The sequence below is a fragment of the Mollisia scopiformis genome, assembly GCF_001500285.1.
Source record: "Mollisia scopiformis unplaced genomic scaffold LY89scaffold_18, whole genome shotgun sequence".
NCBI classification, from domain to species: Eukaryota; Fungi; Ascomycota; class Leotiomycetes; order Helotiales; family Mollisiaceae; genus Mollisia; species Mollisia scopiformis.
The window spans coordinates 163,680-179,386 of NW_017263598.1; the positions used below are offsets into that span (position 1 = coordinate 163,680).

The 15,707-nt window shown below is 46.5% G+C and overlaps 5 protein-coding genes across 5 annotated transcripts; 2 read left to right on the forward strand and 3 right to left on the reverse strand.

Moving 5' to 3' along the window:
• Positions 1-278: 278 nt before the first annotated feature.
• LY89DRAFT_752829 (uncharacterized protein) lies at positions 279-1,392 on the forward strand (the record flags this gene model as incomplete). Its single annotated transcript, XM_018221259.1, has 3 exons — positions 279-762; positions 859-959; positions 1,013-1,392. Coding segments are annotated over 3 exons (738 nt in total), but the record flags the coding sequence as incomplete, so codon positions are not given.
• On the reverse strand, positions 1,090-3,520 carry LY89DRAFT_621288 (HET-domain-containing protein). Its single transcript, XM_018210943.1, has 2 exons — positions 1,691-3,520; positions 1,090-1,623 (listed from the first exon to the last, which is right to left on the reverse strand). Exons 1-2 carry the CDS (start codon positions 3,474-3,476, stop codon positions 1,211-1,213), a joined length of 2,199 nt encoding a protein of 732 aa, XP_018068053.1. The 5' UTR covers positions 3,477-3,520; the 3' UTR covers positions 1,090-1,210.
• A 988-nt stretch (positions 3,521-4,508) lies between these two features.
• On the reverse strand, positions 4,509-5,706 carry LY89DRAFT_698873 (HET-domain-containing protein; the record flags this gene model as incomplete). The annotated part of the gene is made up of 2 exons (XM_018217014.1): positions 4,509-4,622; positions 4,882-5,706. 2 exons carry the CDS (start codon positions 5,704-5,706, stop codon positions 4,509-4,511), a joined length of 939 nt encoding a protein of 312 aa, XP_018068054.1.
• Positions 5,707-6,450: 744 nt separating this feature from the next.
• LY89DRAFT_708877 (synaptic vesicle transporter) lies at positions 6,451-8,725 on the forward strand. Its single transcript, XM_018217711.1, has 7 exons — positions 6,451-6,652; positions 6,705-7,005; positions 7,065-7,168; positions 7,219-7,365; positions 7,450-7,834; positions 7,971-8,235; positions 8,396-8,725. The coding sequence occupies exons 2-7, from the start codon at positions 6,768-6,770 to the stop codon at positions 8,592-8,594; spliced, it is 1,338 nt and encodes a 445-aa protein (XP_018068055.1). The 5' UTR covers positions 6,451-6,652; positions 6,705-6,767; the 3' UTR covers positions 8,595-8,725.
• Positions 8,726-12,789: 4,064 nt separating this feature from the next.
• On the reverse strand, positions 12,790-15,140 carry LY89DRAFT_708878 (uncharacterized protein; the record flags this gene model as incomplete). Its single annotated transcript, XM_018217712.1, has 5 exons — positions 14,200-15,140; positions 13,745-14,143; positions 13,620-13,694; positions 12,918-13,565; positions 12,790-12,884 (listed from the first exon to the last, which is right to left on the reverse strand). The coding sequence occupies exons 1-5, from the start codon at positions 14,807-14,809 to the stop codon at positions 12,790-12,792; spliced, it is 1,827 nt and encodes a 608-aa protein (XP_018068056.1). The 5' UTR covers positions 14,810-15,140.
• Positions 15,141-15,707: the final 567 nt, after the last annotated feature.

Here is a 15,707-nt window from a genome sequence, read left to right on the forward strand (position 1 = left end):
CCTGTCTGTTAAAATTGAAAGCCAGCTTTCGATGGGTAGTAGTTCATGAGAAAGAGTCCCTGTCTCACAAACGCCTGACACAACTTTTTCGAAGGTCGAAAAGCAGCAAATGTTGGTCCACAGTACCCTTCCCGAGCCTCCGCTTATCATTGGACGTAGTGAACGACCAACGTCGGAGAGCTGGGTTTTTCTAGCCGGATAATGCACCCTTCTTAAGTGCGCTGACATGAGCCCTTTTTGTCATTGGTGTAGAATTATCATGTTTGCGTGCATATAATGTCCTTTACCATGTATTTCTGTTCTCTTCCAGATATCCATTACTCTCTGAAGTCTGTTGCAGCTCACTGCTATTCTCATCCACCACTGTAATCATGACACTTACTGTCGAAATCCCACAGACTAAAGAGGACTTCTACCGAATGGGAGAAATCCGGTCCCAGGCCTTTGGGAGTGAGCAATTCTTTATCGACATACTTTTCCCTAATCATCATACTGCTGCGGGGCGTCTCCTCCTCCGCGACCGTTTACTCAAAATCAGGGAGATGCCCAGTGCGCGATTTGCAATGGTTCGAGATACTGAAACTGGAGAAATAATTTCTCAGGCCGAATGGCATTATTATCCTAAGGATTCAGTAGGCGACATAATGGATCTGAGCTTTGTTGAGGGGAGCGAGGAGGAAAAAGCATTCGCGACCCATATTTTGGGGACGTTTCAAAGGAAAAGGAGGGAAGCGATTGCAAACACCAAGGTGCCGTTGATGCGTACGCTTTCACATTTCCTTCAGACATCGAGCTTAAACCCCAAGATGTATATTATTCCCATTCGGCCTCTTGCTAATCATCTTCGCTTGGCAATAGTGCTCGATAGCCTTACAACAGATCCCAAATATCAAAAGCGAGGAGCTGGATCAATGCTTGTAAAGTGGGGCTTGAACATTGCTGATTCTATGAACGGAGAGGTATTTGCACTTTTATGAGCCGATCGTGGTACAAGACTAATCAAGCAACGAAGGCGTATCTTGAAGCTTCAGAATACGGGAAACCAGTGTACGAGAAATATGGGTTCGTAGCTTTGGAATCTTACAAAGTCCCAGTTCCGCCTCATTGGGGGAGGAAGCCTGATATCGAATACACTTTGATGCGACGTCCTGTTGCCGACAAATGATCTATTTTAAACTTTTACCACCATACCTTGATTTAAGACAAGAACTCATGTGATAATAAACATCTGCAACATAACGCCTCGTTCTACCAGAGCGTCGGGTAGCAGCCGTGGATCAGAATTTATGATCTCACCCGTTTGTGTGTTCTTCCACTTTTGAATATGATGAGGATCATCATTCTCTAGACGTTCCCACTCATCAGGGACCGAATATAGACGTGGATCTTCAGCAACGTCTAATAATTGTTCTGTCTTCTCGTGTTCAAAGCATGCCTCCCATACTCCACGCCAATTCATTCTTCTTTTGCTCCGCCAAGGCCTTGATACTGGTCCAAGAAGAGCCTCGCCATTCATTAGTCCATGAATATAAGAGTGTCCAACGATGTTGAATCTTGTGCTTGTCGCGTCTGGACGTAAGATTGTTGGCAAATTGCTACCAAGAAGAATACATACGATATCACCTACTCACCAACAGTGTGAGTGCTATGCAAATGGATAATTTGTTGGACCTTGAAAACTTCCACGTACCTTCTTTAACATGTTCGGGCGCCATCCCCATGTAACCTCTCTCCGTTAGAATGACTCTTCGTTTTGACTTCCATCTCAAGTCAGGATCCATGAGAACAGAATTCCTTGAACTTGACCCCTCCAACAGCTCAGTACGGATATCTTCTAGCGCCAAGTAGGCTGGCGTATCAGGTACATCCATTGTTTCCTCAAATTGACCTCGACACATGACGTGCAGGTAGGCATCAAGTAAACTTAGACCAGTTGGGTCTCTTAAGCTTCGCATCTTCTCAAGTCCAAGTTCCGAGATGAACCCGTCAACGTCCCCTTTGGGTGTGAGTAACCATTTTGAGACGTAGGAGACTGTCGTGACCTGGACCCCTGCTGCCCTAAGAATGTGAGGTTTCGAGTACCGCCAATGTGCCGATGAATCACCACTGGCGTGCGAGTGGAGATAAAAGTCGAGCGTCTCTTTATCTGAATTTGACCAGTCAGGCACCCACGAAGGCCAGTCCTTGTCTGGCTGATTAGAATGGCAATGGTGCAAAAGGGACAACCGTTGCGACTGAAAAGTATATTCCAGAAAAGTTGCTCTATACCCGTCGATCGGGGACAAAGCATAGTCGGGCTTGAGGGTGTTCGCAAAGCCTTCTGGAGCCAGAGCGAGAACACCGTATACCTTGTCCAAAGGATTGATGCATTTCTTGAAGCTACTGACCACAAGTAAATCTGGCAAGGACCAACCAAGGAGCGGATCACACATCTTTCCAACAGCCAATACTCTCTCTATCATACTCTCGGGTATATGCTGGATCTTGTTCCGTAGACAAATTATACCCCGTCGGAAATAATACCAGCGCATTCTATCTTTTCCACATTGTAAAATGGCCCTCGAGTTAGCCAACTGAATCTCTTGCACCACCCAAACCCGCTCAAACCATGGTCTTGTTATCAGGTCCCTGATAGTTTTCCAAGTCTCCACATCAAATGGCGAGTAATCGAAATCAGACCAATCAGCAAATGGATCCGCCTCAGGCGATCGCACTACGTAGGTATCGATAGTGTATTCGATCTGTTTTCCGACGTGTTCCAGAATTTCAAATGCTTTTGCGCTATTGCTGGATGAAGTGCCCAGCCATACAACGACTTGATCAGCATGTTTGTAAAGGTCACTCATCCTCAAGACTTGCTCGTTTCGCTCCTCGACGTCTTGCTGGTTGATACAAATAGCATCCACCCATATCAGTCTTGGCCGATCACTGTAGCGCAAATGCTTTAGAGCGACTGCAAGATTCTCGGTGATCTCAAGTGATCGGTCTCCCGTTGCAGGAATTGCGCCTTCGACTCCATCTCCATCGTCACCCACAACACAGGCAATCTCCACCTCAGCAAATGAGCCCCAAGTATACGAAAGGGCGTCAAATCTGGGCTCAAAGGTATCTGCATCACGGATCATATAATTGGAATCCCGAAAGTGTACCTCTTCCATCTCATCATCTGCAATGTAAAGATAGGGACGTTGCCAGGTCACTGTGGGGTAGTCATCCTCCTCTTTCTCCATACAGTAGAACAAGACACGACCTTCAATCGTTTCATGCGCAACCCAATCTTGTGGGAGTGTCAAATTTATTGCATCGATGTCTGGTTTTTCCCAGAGTATCTTCTTCTCCTTGATCTTGAACGGGACATGTAAGATCTTGAGGCGAACCTGGTCGATGTGGTTGTCGCTGGGAAGCACGGAAATGAGGCGAATCTCTTGTCTGCTCTCGTCAAGTTTGGTATAGGTGTAAGGAGGTATGGTGGACATGTTGAAATCTCTTTGACTTCATCCATGTGGTGTATTGCGGAGAGATGAAAGATTGACTCCCTGAGTAGGCTACCAAAAATAAGCTCGTGAGCGAGATCATGCAAGTGCAAGGATCGTAATCCGCATTGAGGCTGTGAATTCTTGGCGAACCTAGAAGCTAGAAAGCGTGCCCTACATAACTTCATCAATTTATGCTCTGTAATAAAATTGAGCAGCACACTCATTCCATGTAACGAGACTCTGTAATAGGACTTTCGTGTATCCATTCTTTAGTCTATCCAATAATTTTGCTTTTGGCCTTGTTCCTCCAAGAAGCCCATATGCCAGCAAAATATATATATTTTCTGAGCATGCAAGAGAACAATATCCAGCGTCCAGGCTTTTGCTTAATATAGCGTATCTTCAATGAAAAGTTTGGCTCTAGCACTTTCGATCGACTTGCAAAAGCACATTCTGATAATTTTCATCAAATTGATCCTCTTCCACCCTCTGATTCTTCCTTCTCAGGTGTCATGCAAACACGCTGTGAGTTCTGTGTTATGAGAACTGTTTATGACTCAGATGCTTATTTTAAGATTGCTGTTTTAATAACATAAATGCCTTTGTCTGCATCAAACTGAATATGGACTCTTCTGTGACTGCATTCCGTCGACTTACATTTCGTGTGTTCGGAAAATCTGGCGTTGAGCAAGTCAAATGCAAAAAAGGCCGCCCTGATTGAGGGATCTGATACGTGGTCGGCCGAAATCTCACTGAAGACGCACCAGGGATCAGAACGTCGACCTCGAGTCCCAAAAACGAGCGTAATTGCTTGACTATCGTTGCATTCAGGGCATTGTTTAAGCATAACGCAACCACCTTCACAAGTAAAGGGACTGGTCATGCAAGGTACGATTTCAGTGCAGCCTCCGGCTTCAAAAAGCAAGGCGTCAGTTGTGAGAAGCCTGTGGGGGTCTTCAAACACAAATTTAGCAGCTTGGCCACGTCTGTGGCAAGTGAGTTGAGAAACGGTCAGTCTTCTCCGCCGGAAGTCTAACGAAGGAAACAGCACAGGTCCAGATTGTGATTCTGTCCATAATCGCCGCCGCATGGTTCCAAGTCTATCTGGAAGGTATCCCCAGCCATTGACCAGATCAGCTTCTTCATCTAAGACTAGGCAAATCGGCGTGCGATGATGCAAGTAACTGGCCCAGGCATCGAGAGCGACTATTACGCTCGTCCCTCTGATTCCAACTTGTTCATGCGAAAGTAATGATATCTGCAAGCCTCGAGATCCGAATGAAAGAGACGTGTCATTGCCATCTGGTCCTTCCCATCGATCCATAGGGGATGTTTCGTCAAACATGAACGTCCAGCGAGAGGGTCTAGTAGGAATCGTTCCGAAGAAAGAGTATGGGTCGAATACAGCAGAATGTGGTATGCGCATAGCATCTACCATCCAATGGAAGCAATTATAGTGAGTGCAGAACGCTCTAGGCGAAGTTGCTAGCAAGCCCTGATTGTATGGGTCGTGAGCTGATGTCCACAGAAATAAAGTTTGATCTGAACTCCGTTTGAGAATTTCTTCTTCGAGTCGAATAAACGCCTTTTCCGCTCCTTCTCCGTATATGGGTGGCATGTGAACATCGAAGAGTCCCATTAGGCAGTATGCCATATCTTCTTCTCGAGTAGTTTGTCGTGATGAGGCCCAAGACATTCGTTGAGCAACATTGCATTGAAGTGGTGACATGCCACTAATAATCTCCTTTGGAATACCTGTGGCGTGAAAGATTTGATCTACCAATGTGTTCTTTGAACCGAGTTCCCTCCACTGAAAGTCAAAGACTAGAAGACGACGAGGTGCAATGAACTCTTGCAGAGTCCAGCCGCGAGTAAACCATCTACTTGCGCTCAGCTTTGAAATGGATGCGATGTCTTCCAAATAAGCATAGCAGACATCAGAGTCTCGATACCACTGGTACATCGAGTTGATAGCCTCGCTGAGTTCTGCCGAGCTGGTTTTATCGATGCAACAAGTGTCAATCCACACCCATTCATAACCGTCCTCGGCTGCTCTTTTGCAACAGCCTTGAAGCTTTGGGAAGGCGTTCATCTGGGCGAATGTGTGCTCTTTGATATCTTGGTAGGTTATCTCTCCTTCGCCCCACATGTGCGAGAGGATCGCGTATCGAGGAACGTCGCCGCCTGGAAATTCTTGCAGTCGAAGCTTTGTTGTGTGGAGCAAACGCATGGTGAAGCCCTGGAGCGGTGGCCAAGACGGGACGATAAGCACGACGAGGTAAGAAGCAAGATGGGACAATAGGTAATCTCAGTTCTGGTGAGATAATGGCACTGAGAGCGCGAGCAGCGCAACATGCGCGAATGGCGCCAACTCCGCGTTTTGCGCTGATAGCAAATCGCGCTGAAAATACGTGAGTTTGCGAGTGAGAGATGTTGGCCGGATTGAGACAATTTAGGCTAGGAAAATTACATGGAATAAATGCATACCATAGTAAGTAGGCAAGGAAATGAGTCGATGACTGCAGAACAGCAATTTTATTCAAATATTTCCACGTGATATATACAGTACCGGCATCTCTCGCTAATTTTAGCTTTGGGGCAGGCCACTCCCGGAGGTCAGGGGGGACACTATTACGACCAGCATTTGGTCGTGCTCAACTCCCGCTCCCGCTCTTGATGCTGTGTTGGTCTTTGTGTTGGTTTTTGTGTTACGGAAGCAAATCGGCACTTCCGAGCGTCCAACCATTCGCTATCATCTCATCCACCACAGGTGCGCTAGCCGCTCTCAAGTTAGCAGGTACTCGGCACTTGCCTATTTCCGACAAATTCTGCAATTCTGTCATATTATTCACCAGTTCACCAACATGCGCTAGCCGCTCTCATTAAGCCGCATAAGAAAGGATAACATAAGCTAGGTTACAACGTTGTACCACTTGCCTATCACGGGTACTTTACCTCTCGAAGGCAGTTTGAGGTAAGCGTCGCGCCCTAACATAGACTGATTTAGGCTTGAATTCTACCAATTTCACAGAACGAAAAGAAATCGAGCAGTGTTATATTTGTATTTGTAGTTGTTTAGCCCGTGTCTCGTCTGTAATTCTTTTCGAAATTTGCAAGCGGTACATCAATGCCTTCGACCTTATCTGAGAGCGTGGAGGATATGGGTAGAGAAAAAGGTATCAGTTCGCATACGTTCCAATCATTGGTCTCCCTTCCTAACCTCCACAGACACCGGTAGAGCTTAGGGTATCGGTTGAACTTCAGGACGAAGCACCCACCATTGCAATACCAATGGTACCTGAGACAGATCTTGATCGCGGCATCGTAGGATGGAATGGACAAGCCGATCCTGAGCTGCCATGGAATTTCTCCAAATTTCAAAAATGGTCTCTCCTGGGACAGATCTCTGCGATAACGTTCATCTCGCCGCTAGCTAGCAGTATTTTTGCTCCTGGCCTGTCATATATGGAGGAGTTTCACAACTCCGACAATCTCCTGGCCAGCTTCACAGTATCTGTGTTCATTCTTGGTAGCGCTCTCTCTCTCTTTCCATCCTTCGATTGTATGGAGCCTTCTAAATCATCCCAGGATACGCTATCGGACCCCTTTTTCTCGCTCCTGTAAGTGAGATGTGGGGACGACGACCTGTACTCTCGACCGCCAACGGCTTTTTCACTGTGTGGCAGATTGGTGTAAGCAAACTAATGGGTCCTTCAATGTCTTCTCTTGCTGATTCCTTCAGTGTGCCCTGGCTCCTAATTTAGGATCTCTTATTGCATTTCGCTTTCTCGCCGGATGCGGAGGAGCGGGAGCTCTTACTTTGATTGGAGGAGTCACGGCAGATCTTTTTGTCCCACAAGAACGCGGCCTTGCGAACTCCATCGCCGCTGTTGGTGTCATATTTGGCCCCATAATTGGACCCCTCTGTGGAGGTTTCATCGCCCAACGAGCAGGCTGGAGATAGATTTTCTAGGTTCTCCTCATTGCCTCCGCAACAATCGGTGTACTTCTCGAAATATTCAACAAAGAAACATACGCTCCTGTTCTGATTGCCCGAAGGACATCTCGTCTCCGCAAAGAACTAAATCGTACCGACCTTTACTCTTGCTACGAGGATAGAGAGCAGTCTCAGACCCCTTCTGCGAGATTCAAACAAGCTTTAAGTCGACCCCTGCGCATGTTATTCCTTTCCCCAATTATTGCCATATGTTCTTTCTATGTGGCTGTCATTTACGGAGAGCTTTACCTACTGCTCACTACAGTGTCATCTGTCTACCAATCGAGCTACCATTGGGCGCCAGAACTCACGGGCTTAGCAACGCTAGGTATTGGTTTAGGCTCCATAGCTGGACTTGCGTGTATGAAACCTCTTTCTTCATGTTCCTCGTTTGATTTTGCGGTAGCTTGTTCCAGAACCTCCTTGGGCTTGCTGAGGAGGGTTTCATCTCTTAGCCAGTTCCTTGTTTCGAAAATGAAGGTGCTAATTAATTACAGTCGTTGGCAGCACATCCGACAAGACCGTTGCAATTCTGACGCGCAAGAACAATAACATATACGAGCCTGAGATGCGGCTTCCTTCCATGATCTTTTTCGCAATGCTGATTCCAATCGCCTTCTTTTGGTATGGTTGGACAGCAGAAAAACATGCTCATTGGATTGTCCTAATGCTTGCTCAGATACCCTTCGGACTCGGGATTATGGGAATAGCCTTTCCTATTCAGATTTATCTTATTGATGCGTTCTCACTGCATGCAGCGAGGTATGAAGAGAATAGCCCCTTTCTCCTATTCAATTTGGGAGCCGAGCTCCTCGGGAATTCTTCGGGAGCCGTTTTCCCAAAAAAAAACGCGTTTCAAGCTCTCGGATATCTTCCTCGGCTCCTAATTACGTTCCAAGAATACGTACTAACTCTTCAATAGTGCAATGGCTGCTTTGACTGTGAGTCGGAGCTTGTTCGGTGCACTACTTCCACTACCGGCACCTAGAATGTACAAAGCTTTGGGACTCGGTTGGGGAAACTCGATATTAGGTTTTCTTGCGGTATGCATGATACCAGTGCCTTACGTACTATGGAAATTTGGCGGTAAAATTCGGAAAGAACACCCAATCGTGCTGTGATAGTCTCCAACACAGATAAATCTGGAAGAGCTTAATGAATGGCTTTTTGAGTATTAGATTGCTTGGCATCATGTATCAAAACAAGAGATTTGATAGACAACTGCAAAGTCCCAATAAGCTCAGTATGAGCGTCAATGTATCACTTTCACTGTCAACATATTTCCTTTTACTACCAACATGGTTCCTTCCACTGTCAACAGTCTTGTTCGTTATCATTATCCAAAAAGTTCCGGATTTTAAGACATCGGAGTTGGTCTGTAGATGGAAATATTCATGCTATAGCCTACCACAGAGTCCACACAAGGGGTTGTGGGTGGGCAGCGAAATTCATTTTGTTGGTGAGGGGTCATGAACTCGAAGATCATCTGTGTCAATTCAGCCGTCCTCAAGGTTGTCCGCTGGTGTCCGCTCTGGAAGTATTTATAGGCGGGAAAGGCGGCCGGTGGACGAGGGGTTAATTAGCAGGTTTCAGTGAATGGGTACTTCCTGTAGAAGTGGGTGTTTGCTTCATGACTGTAATGACTCTTTTCATTCACTCTCACATCTGGCTTCGGATCATTCACTCGGAAGAGATCTCGACCCTGTTCTTGTTGCACCTTTCTTTTCTCAAGTATATAATGAGCTCCCAGGATACAAGACTCAACACCAAGAATCACAAGCATAAATTCGGATGGATCACAGGAGCTTGTGGTCTTCGGGACTCGGCGGCACTGTATTTTGAAGATCCGGATCAAAATACGGCATCAGGGATCAGTAAAAACAGAAACTTAACTGAAATAATTCAGCCAGGAGCGTAGTCTGAAATATAGTAAAGCGGTTGAGAAACAACAACAGTACACAAATTGGCAATAACCGCAACTGCCTCATCCTAGCCTGCCTTTTGCTTCTTGGAATATCAGATATCAAAAAACTTAGCAAGATTATTACTCTATATTAACAGCGCGTATGCTCACGATCGACTTCCAAGCCACGTAGCTTCGGAGGCCATGATGATTTACTGGTCTTGTGGAAGAAGATTCTTGCAGGAGATGAGCTGCTTATTTATACGGCTTGGAGACAAGCCTATGATTCGACTCGAAGGCTCGATGAGCTCGAATCTTTTTGGTAAAGAGTTTTGAGAGTGAATCTAAAATTAGTGACTGTGTCTCCTAGAGTCGATTCAGACTACTTTCATCTCTCAACCCGAACTTTTGGATATATAAGCCCCGACCGCCACAACTCACGGATACCCAAACCCGCAAATTCAAGAAGTCAGTGTCAAAGCCAGCCAGTCAAGCTTCCAGGAGTCTTCTTGCTCCACATTCAGATATCCATCCCCGGCGTCTATATCTCTCGAAACTGCCAGTTCTTACAAATCCAGATGGATACTGAATCATTGCCATTATGCTTTTCTCCGGAAAGCAGATAGAATTAGCGGCAATGGTTTCCCCCTTGACAACAGCATTCCCAATTTAGTATATCTTCGCCAACGAGCTGGGGGATGGAGGCAAGTAAAAGGAAGAGCGTCAGAAAGGCCACGAGAGAAATAAATAGTTACCCGACTGTCTCTTTGGCTTTCCTTTACTAGATTTTCTAGAGCTTTGTTTGAAGAAGATTCCCAGGGAGGTTTGTCGGGATTTTATACCTCGTGAGGAACAGGAATTCTGCAGATTCGAGCCTGAGAATCTTGAAATTCACTTGAGCGAAGTCTTGGGAGAGTGAATGATGAAAAAAAAAAGAAGAAAAAAAGACTGTACTACTTCGTTCAAAGAAAGACTTGGGTTGTAGTATCTCGTCCTAATTCACTCTAAATTCTCAAAGAAGCAGAATATTAAGTATATAAGCCCTCCTCTCCTTCGCTATGGATCCCCAAAATAAGTGAAAAGATCCTGCTTGGATTTCAAGTACCCAAAGTTCCTAGATAAGAGGCCCAACTGAGTCTATCTACTCACCTATATCAGAGAATAGCAGTGGAGCTTCCACAACTTCACACCCCTAGGGAAAGAGCATAGTAAAATAACAATAGTTCCTTCTTTGACAATAAGAACACCCCCACACACTTCAAAAACAAATCCAAATCCCAAATGGCTGCTCTCTCCCACCATACTACCTTTCTCGAGATAATGCGTGAATCTCTCATGATCATCGCCCAGCAAACCTCAAGCCATGATCCGGTCCAACTCCCCAAAGAACATTGTCTAGAAGTGTCGTGGCGTTGCAAATAATCCCTTACTTCTTGCGCTTTGCAATGTTATATACTGCACGTCTCACAAGAAGGAGAGAAAGAAGAAGAGGCTGAAGATTCACCTCTTTCAAAAAGTTCACAGTCCCTAATTCTGTGAGTTACATAACCTTCAACGCACCGTTAAATAGAAAGACAAAGCGTATGAATCCACTACTAATCCTTCTCCTCATCTTCTACCGTTACCCTTGACGTAAGAGTGCAAGCCCGTCAACACATCGAAGCACGAAGAAGTGCGCCGGGTCTTGAAGAAGTCTTTTCTCACATACAACAGGACCTCACTCCCGTTATTTTTATCCGAGCTTCATATCAACAAGCCTGGCAAACATGACAACAAAAAGGAAAATAACAACAGAATCCATTGTAGTGAGAAATTTCCAAAGAAGGAAACCAAGTAAAAGTGCAAGGTTGGCCCAGACTATCAATGTGTTTGATTGCTGGACAAATTGACAGACAAATTGACAGACACATAACCAGACAATCCACCAACGAAGAACTTGGTTACAGGTTAAGAAAAAGAGAAGAAGCGGTCTATATATACCACTCGATACTAGTTCACAACTCGACACAGAACAGTGAAGGGTTAGAATCGAAAACGAGGCATTAAAAATTGTGATAATCACTACCAAATGCAAGTAGAAAGACGTGTTTCGAGGTAAAGGGAAAATTCACGTAGATAATCGGGCTATCGTGGTGAATTTTGATCGACGAAACGATGCTGTGAAGTGTACTTTCGAGGGTATAAATACGTATCAACCTCCTCTTACTTTACTTCTTCACAAAGAAAAGAATGCATGGAAGCAACTTGTCCAGGCAGAGAGGAGCTATCGCCATTTTGATGTCCCGGGTAGGAAAGTAATTTTTCCACGACGGGTAACAAATTCTCTCGTTAGATCTTGGAAGTTTGGGTAGTTGACAGCGAGAACAGGATTGACAACGACAACAAAATAACAAGATGAAAGGATTTTCATCACGAAAAGAACAGAGTCGCAAAAATATCAGAGCGAATGAGTCCGGGTGTAGGGACACCGATAAGAGTGACGTGCTGCCGGGATCAGGGAAGCAACCAGACCCGGGCTCGGGCCCGAGTGTAATCTCTTCACCCTTGAGATTCGTGCAGTTTGAAGTTCCACGAACGCAGGAGGTGAAGTATATATAGCAGTTTGACAGATAGTATCTGTGAAAGGAAAGGCTTGCTCGTCGAAAACAAGTGAACTTATAAGATAGACAAAGGATTCATAACAGAGTAGCGTTGTAGCAGTAAGGCTGGCATGGTGAACTTTTATTTCGAAACTATGATACGAACCGCAACTTCAAGTGGGATAGGTATAAATAACTACCACCCTCCTCCTAGCAAATCTGCAACCAGAAATCCCAGACGAAGAAATCGACAATGTGGACGTGAGACTCAGTAAAGGTCCGGGCTGAGAAGAAGTGTGTCCTCTCGCGCCGGGTACAATGTGCCCCTCATCAACCACCTGGAATTTCATTCAGGATTGCAGACAGAAGGATTGATATATTGACAGCGAGAGTAGGATTGACAACGGCAACAAGCAAGAGAAGAGAAGGGAAACGAAAGTCATACAAGGAATAGCTGTGCGTACAGGGTGCCACGACCAAAGTAATCGAAAGAGCATGTACCCCGGATCTACGTGACGTCACTTCGATGATCTTTCTTGTTCACTGGTGTCTTATTTATTGCCTGGATGGTTGCAAGATTAACGCGAATAGCGCTGTATATATAGTAATCCAACAGGAAAGAATTTGAAGGACACTTGCTAGCCGGGAACAAGTGAAATTTCGACATGGGATGAAGATTCACTTACAAGCCTCGCAAAGCCCACGCATCAAAAGGTGAACAGGCACGGGCAGAAGATTCACTTACCAGCATCGTCAAGCCCACGCATCAAAAAGTGAAGTGAACGGGACAGCGTGGGCAGATAGACAAAAAGAAACAAATATATAATTTATCTGTTACCTCACAACCCCACTACTATCATCCCCAACAATAGATTCAAACCCACCCTCCCTCCTCGGCGCCTCCTCAATCCCCATCTCCTTCATCTCCTCTATCTCCCCATCACCCTCACCCTCCACCTCACCCTGTTCCCTCCTCACCCTCCTCCTCTTCTTCTCCACCTTCTTCAACGCCTCCGCCGTCAACTCCTGCCTAAACATCTTCTCCCTAACATCATTCTTCCTCGTCTTATGATCCCCCACCGTGATCAGAATCCCCGCCGTAATATTAACCGTAATCGAACAACACAGAATAACAGTCGTCAACGCAAACGGCCTTCTATGATACGAAATGGCCCACGTGCACGTCCCGAGCGCGATCTGCAGCAAACTATGACAATCAAGCAAGACCACAATCGCAACCAGCAACCTTAGAGGAAACGCAAAATGCGTGTACGTCTCGTGTGGTTTGTAGAAACTATGACTGCGCGCAAACTTCTTCTGATGATGCGCGAGCCTCTTCTGCTGCTTCTCGCTGAGCACCGAGTACTGCTCGTCGTCGGCCTCCTCGGGCGGCACGGCGGGCAGGTCGTTCTTGTTGTTTAGTTTCGGGAGGGTCTTTTCGCGGCGGAGGCGCCAGGTTAGGTGGTGGTAGTGCGCGATGAAGCACATGTGGTAGGTGTCGACGGCGCGGAAGGGGGCGAGGCCGTCGCCCATGATGGCGAAGAGGGCGACGAGGACGTTGTCGATTACGTTGACGATGTAGTCTTTGCGGCTGCCGAGGGAGATCCAGCCTAGTGAGGGGGGTTAGTGGGGGTGAGGGGGTATGGGAGAGGGAGGGAAGGTACCGATTAGGAAGAGAACCCAAATTAGGCCGAAGAGGGTTATTAGGGTTGCGTAGAGGGTGACGAAGAATCCGAGGGCTGGAGATGGTAAGCTTGTGCCGTTAGATTTGTGTTGGAGGTTGACTTACGTTTTTTGATATACTGCCGAAATCCTCTCATACTGCGTTTAAACTTTGATCGCTTCGAATGAAGCATGTGTCTAACATGATCATTGAGCTCCAATTTCTCTTCCTCATTCCAACCAGCCAATGAGACACCATGGGGTAAGACGGCATAGTATCGGTCATTCACATTCGAAGTAATAGTATTGAGTGTTGCTCCCGTCATTGTCCGTTCAGGCCGTATCCGGGTAGTAGTTTTCGACGTCTCACCCCCATAATCACTACTCGACGACGACCCTTCCTCGATATCTGACGGAGGACGAGTTAAATTATAAGTAGGTCTTCGATTAAGAAGCCTCCCAAGATCAGGGACAAAAAGCGAATTCTGGACATTGGTGAGCGTTGATAGGGTGGCGACTTCGGGATCTGATCCGAGTTAGTTAATTCCTTGTCCCATTGATAGATAGGTTCGGCCAACATACCAACTAAATCCAGCAAATCGACAAGATTTGCATCATACTCATCCTGCCTCGCATCTGGCGGTGGATGACTCGAAGCAATATTCGTCCTCGCCCTCCTCAACGGCCGCCAATTGCTCATCCGCCCAGTACTCGGTACACTCGGTCTGTTCGCAGGCGGCTGCGAATCCTCAGGAACAGTATCAGGAATAGGCAATATATCATTTCGAACGGCGGCAGCTTCAGGAGAAGTGATCTCCTCGGACATGCGCGGCATGTACGGTTGCTGAGCATTCAGCCTCGTGTTCACGGGCGGCAAAGCCTGTCCACGCTGCGGCTCCGAGGCACTTCGATTCCTCCTCACGCTCCCACTGCGACCTTCCAGCGTCTGTGGTTGATCATTCTGCGGTGTCTCTGCAAGCTGGCTCGACACTGAGGTCCTTCGTATACGAATACTCGGTCGTCGTGTATAATCGGCCGTCTCGGACGACCACGGAAAGCCCCCATTTCTCTCCTGGGAGGCCTGAGATCGCTGTGATCTCTGAGAAAGCTGCGATCTCACGGACCCTGATCTCGCTCGCCCATTCCATGCTCCTTGAGAAGATTCGGGGACCTGAAGATGGTTGTCGGCCATGATGCCTCGCAGGAAGAAAAAGTCGCAGTGACACGCGAACTCGGAAAAATGTGGTTTGAGGTTTCAATGTTTATCTGATCAGGGAAGTTAGGGAATGGCGGAATTAAGGTTATGGGTCCTTTAGTACGTCATGGGGCTGCTTTAAGAGTGCTGGGTGCGCTGGTTGGCAGTCCGGCTTTTGGTTGTTGCTGACGGTGCAGATGGCAGATTACTGATGAGAAATCGGGAGATGTGGATGTGTCAGAGGGTAGATTTGCTTGTGAATAACGGAACACCAAACATTTCCGGAAATGAGATTAACGCGGAAAATCGTCTGGAGTTTATTATGGTTTTGTCTATTGTTAGAGGTTTCAATGCGATGCGGATTTGTTTCGCGATCAAGATTGAAAGATGGGATTGTTGAGTAGCGCTTCGCCTGTAGCTTTGGCCTGAAGTTCTCGACCAGTCGACCTCGCCCCTGTTGGTCGACTACGGGGGCTCGGGAGGGGTTACGATAGGCCTATTGAAAAACAGCGACGAGTGCCAAGACCCTGAAAATAATTAGTGGCGGCTGAAGTGTTGAGCTTCTGACTTGGTTTCGTACTCAGATCCGCAGTTACCGTTGAAGTGAACTGACAGAACTCACTCTCCTTCTATTATTTGTTGTTTGGTCCAAGATGGTTATTGTACTACCGAATCATATTCAACTACCGAGCTTCTTGATAGCCTTTTCAAACCTTTCGTAGTCTGCTCATGGGTCCGACCATGTAATCAAAAATGTCTCGTGAGCACTCTAGTCTTGGAAAGCACAATTGTTTTGTTTAAATGGCCATGGAGACGTCAGCCTCGGGCGTAAGACGACGTCAAAGTCAACATGATTCAGAAGTCTTGTGCACTTTCTTATATTAGGAAAGCCGGA

What these genes read in the sequence shown, in the direction of transcription:
- LY89DRAFT_621288 (XM_018210943.1), bottom strand. Translation starts at nt 3,476, where the DNA reads ATGTCCACCATACCTCCTTACACCTATACCAAACTTGACGAGAGCAGA. An exon ending in GCCCGAACATGTTAAAGAAG is followed by an intron (nt 1,624 to 1,690) that starts GTACGTGGAAGT and finishes GTTGGTGAGTAG; the next exon opens with GTGATATCGTATGTATTCTT.
- LY89DRAFT_708877 (XM_018217711.1), top strand. Translation starts at nt 6,768, where the DNA reads ATGGTACCTGAGACAGATCTTGATCGCGGCATCGTAGGATGGAATGGA. An exon ending in AGTATCTGTGTTCATTCTTG is followed by an intron (nt 7,006 to 7,064) that starts GTAGCGCTCTCT and finishes AAATCATCCCAG; the next exon opens with GATACGCTATCGGACCCCTT. An exon ending in TTCTCACTGCATGCAGCGAG is followed by an intron (nt 8,236 to 8,395) that starts GTATGAAGAGAA and finishes ACTCTTCAATAG; the next exon opens with TGCAATGGCTGCTTTGACTG.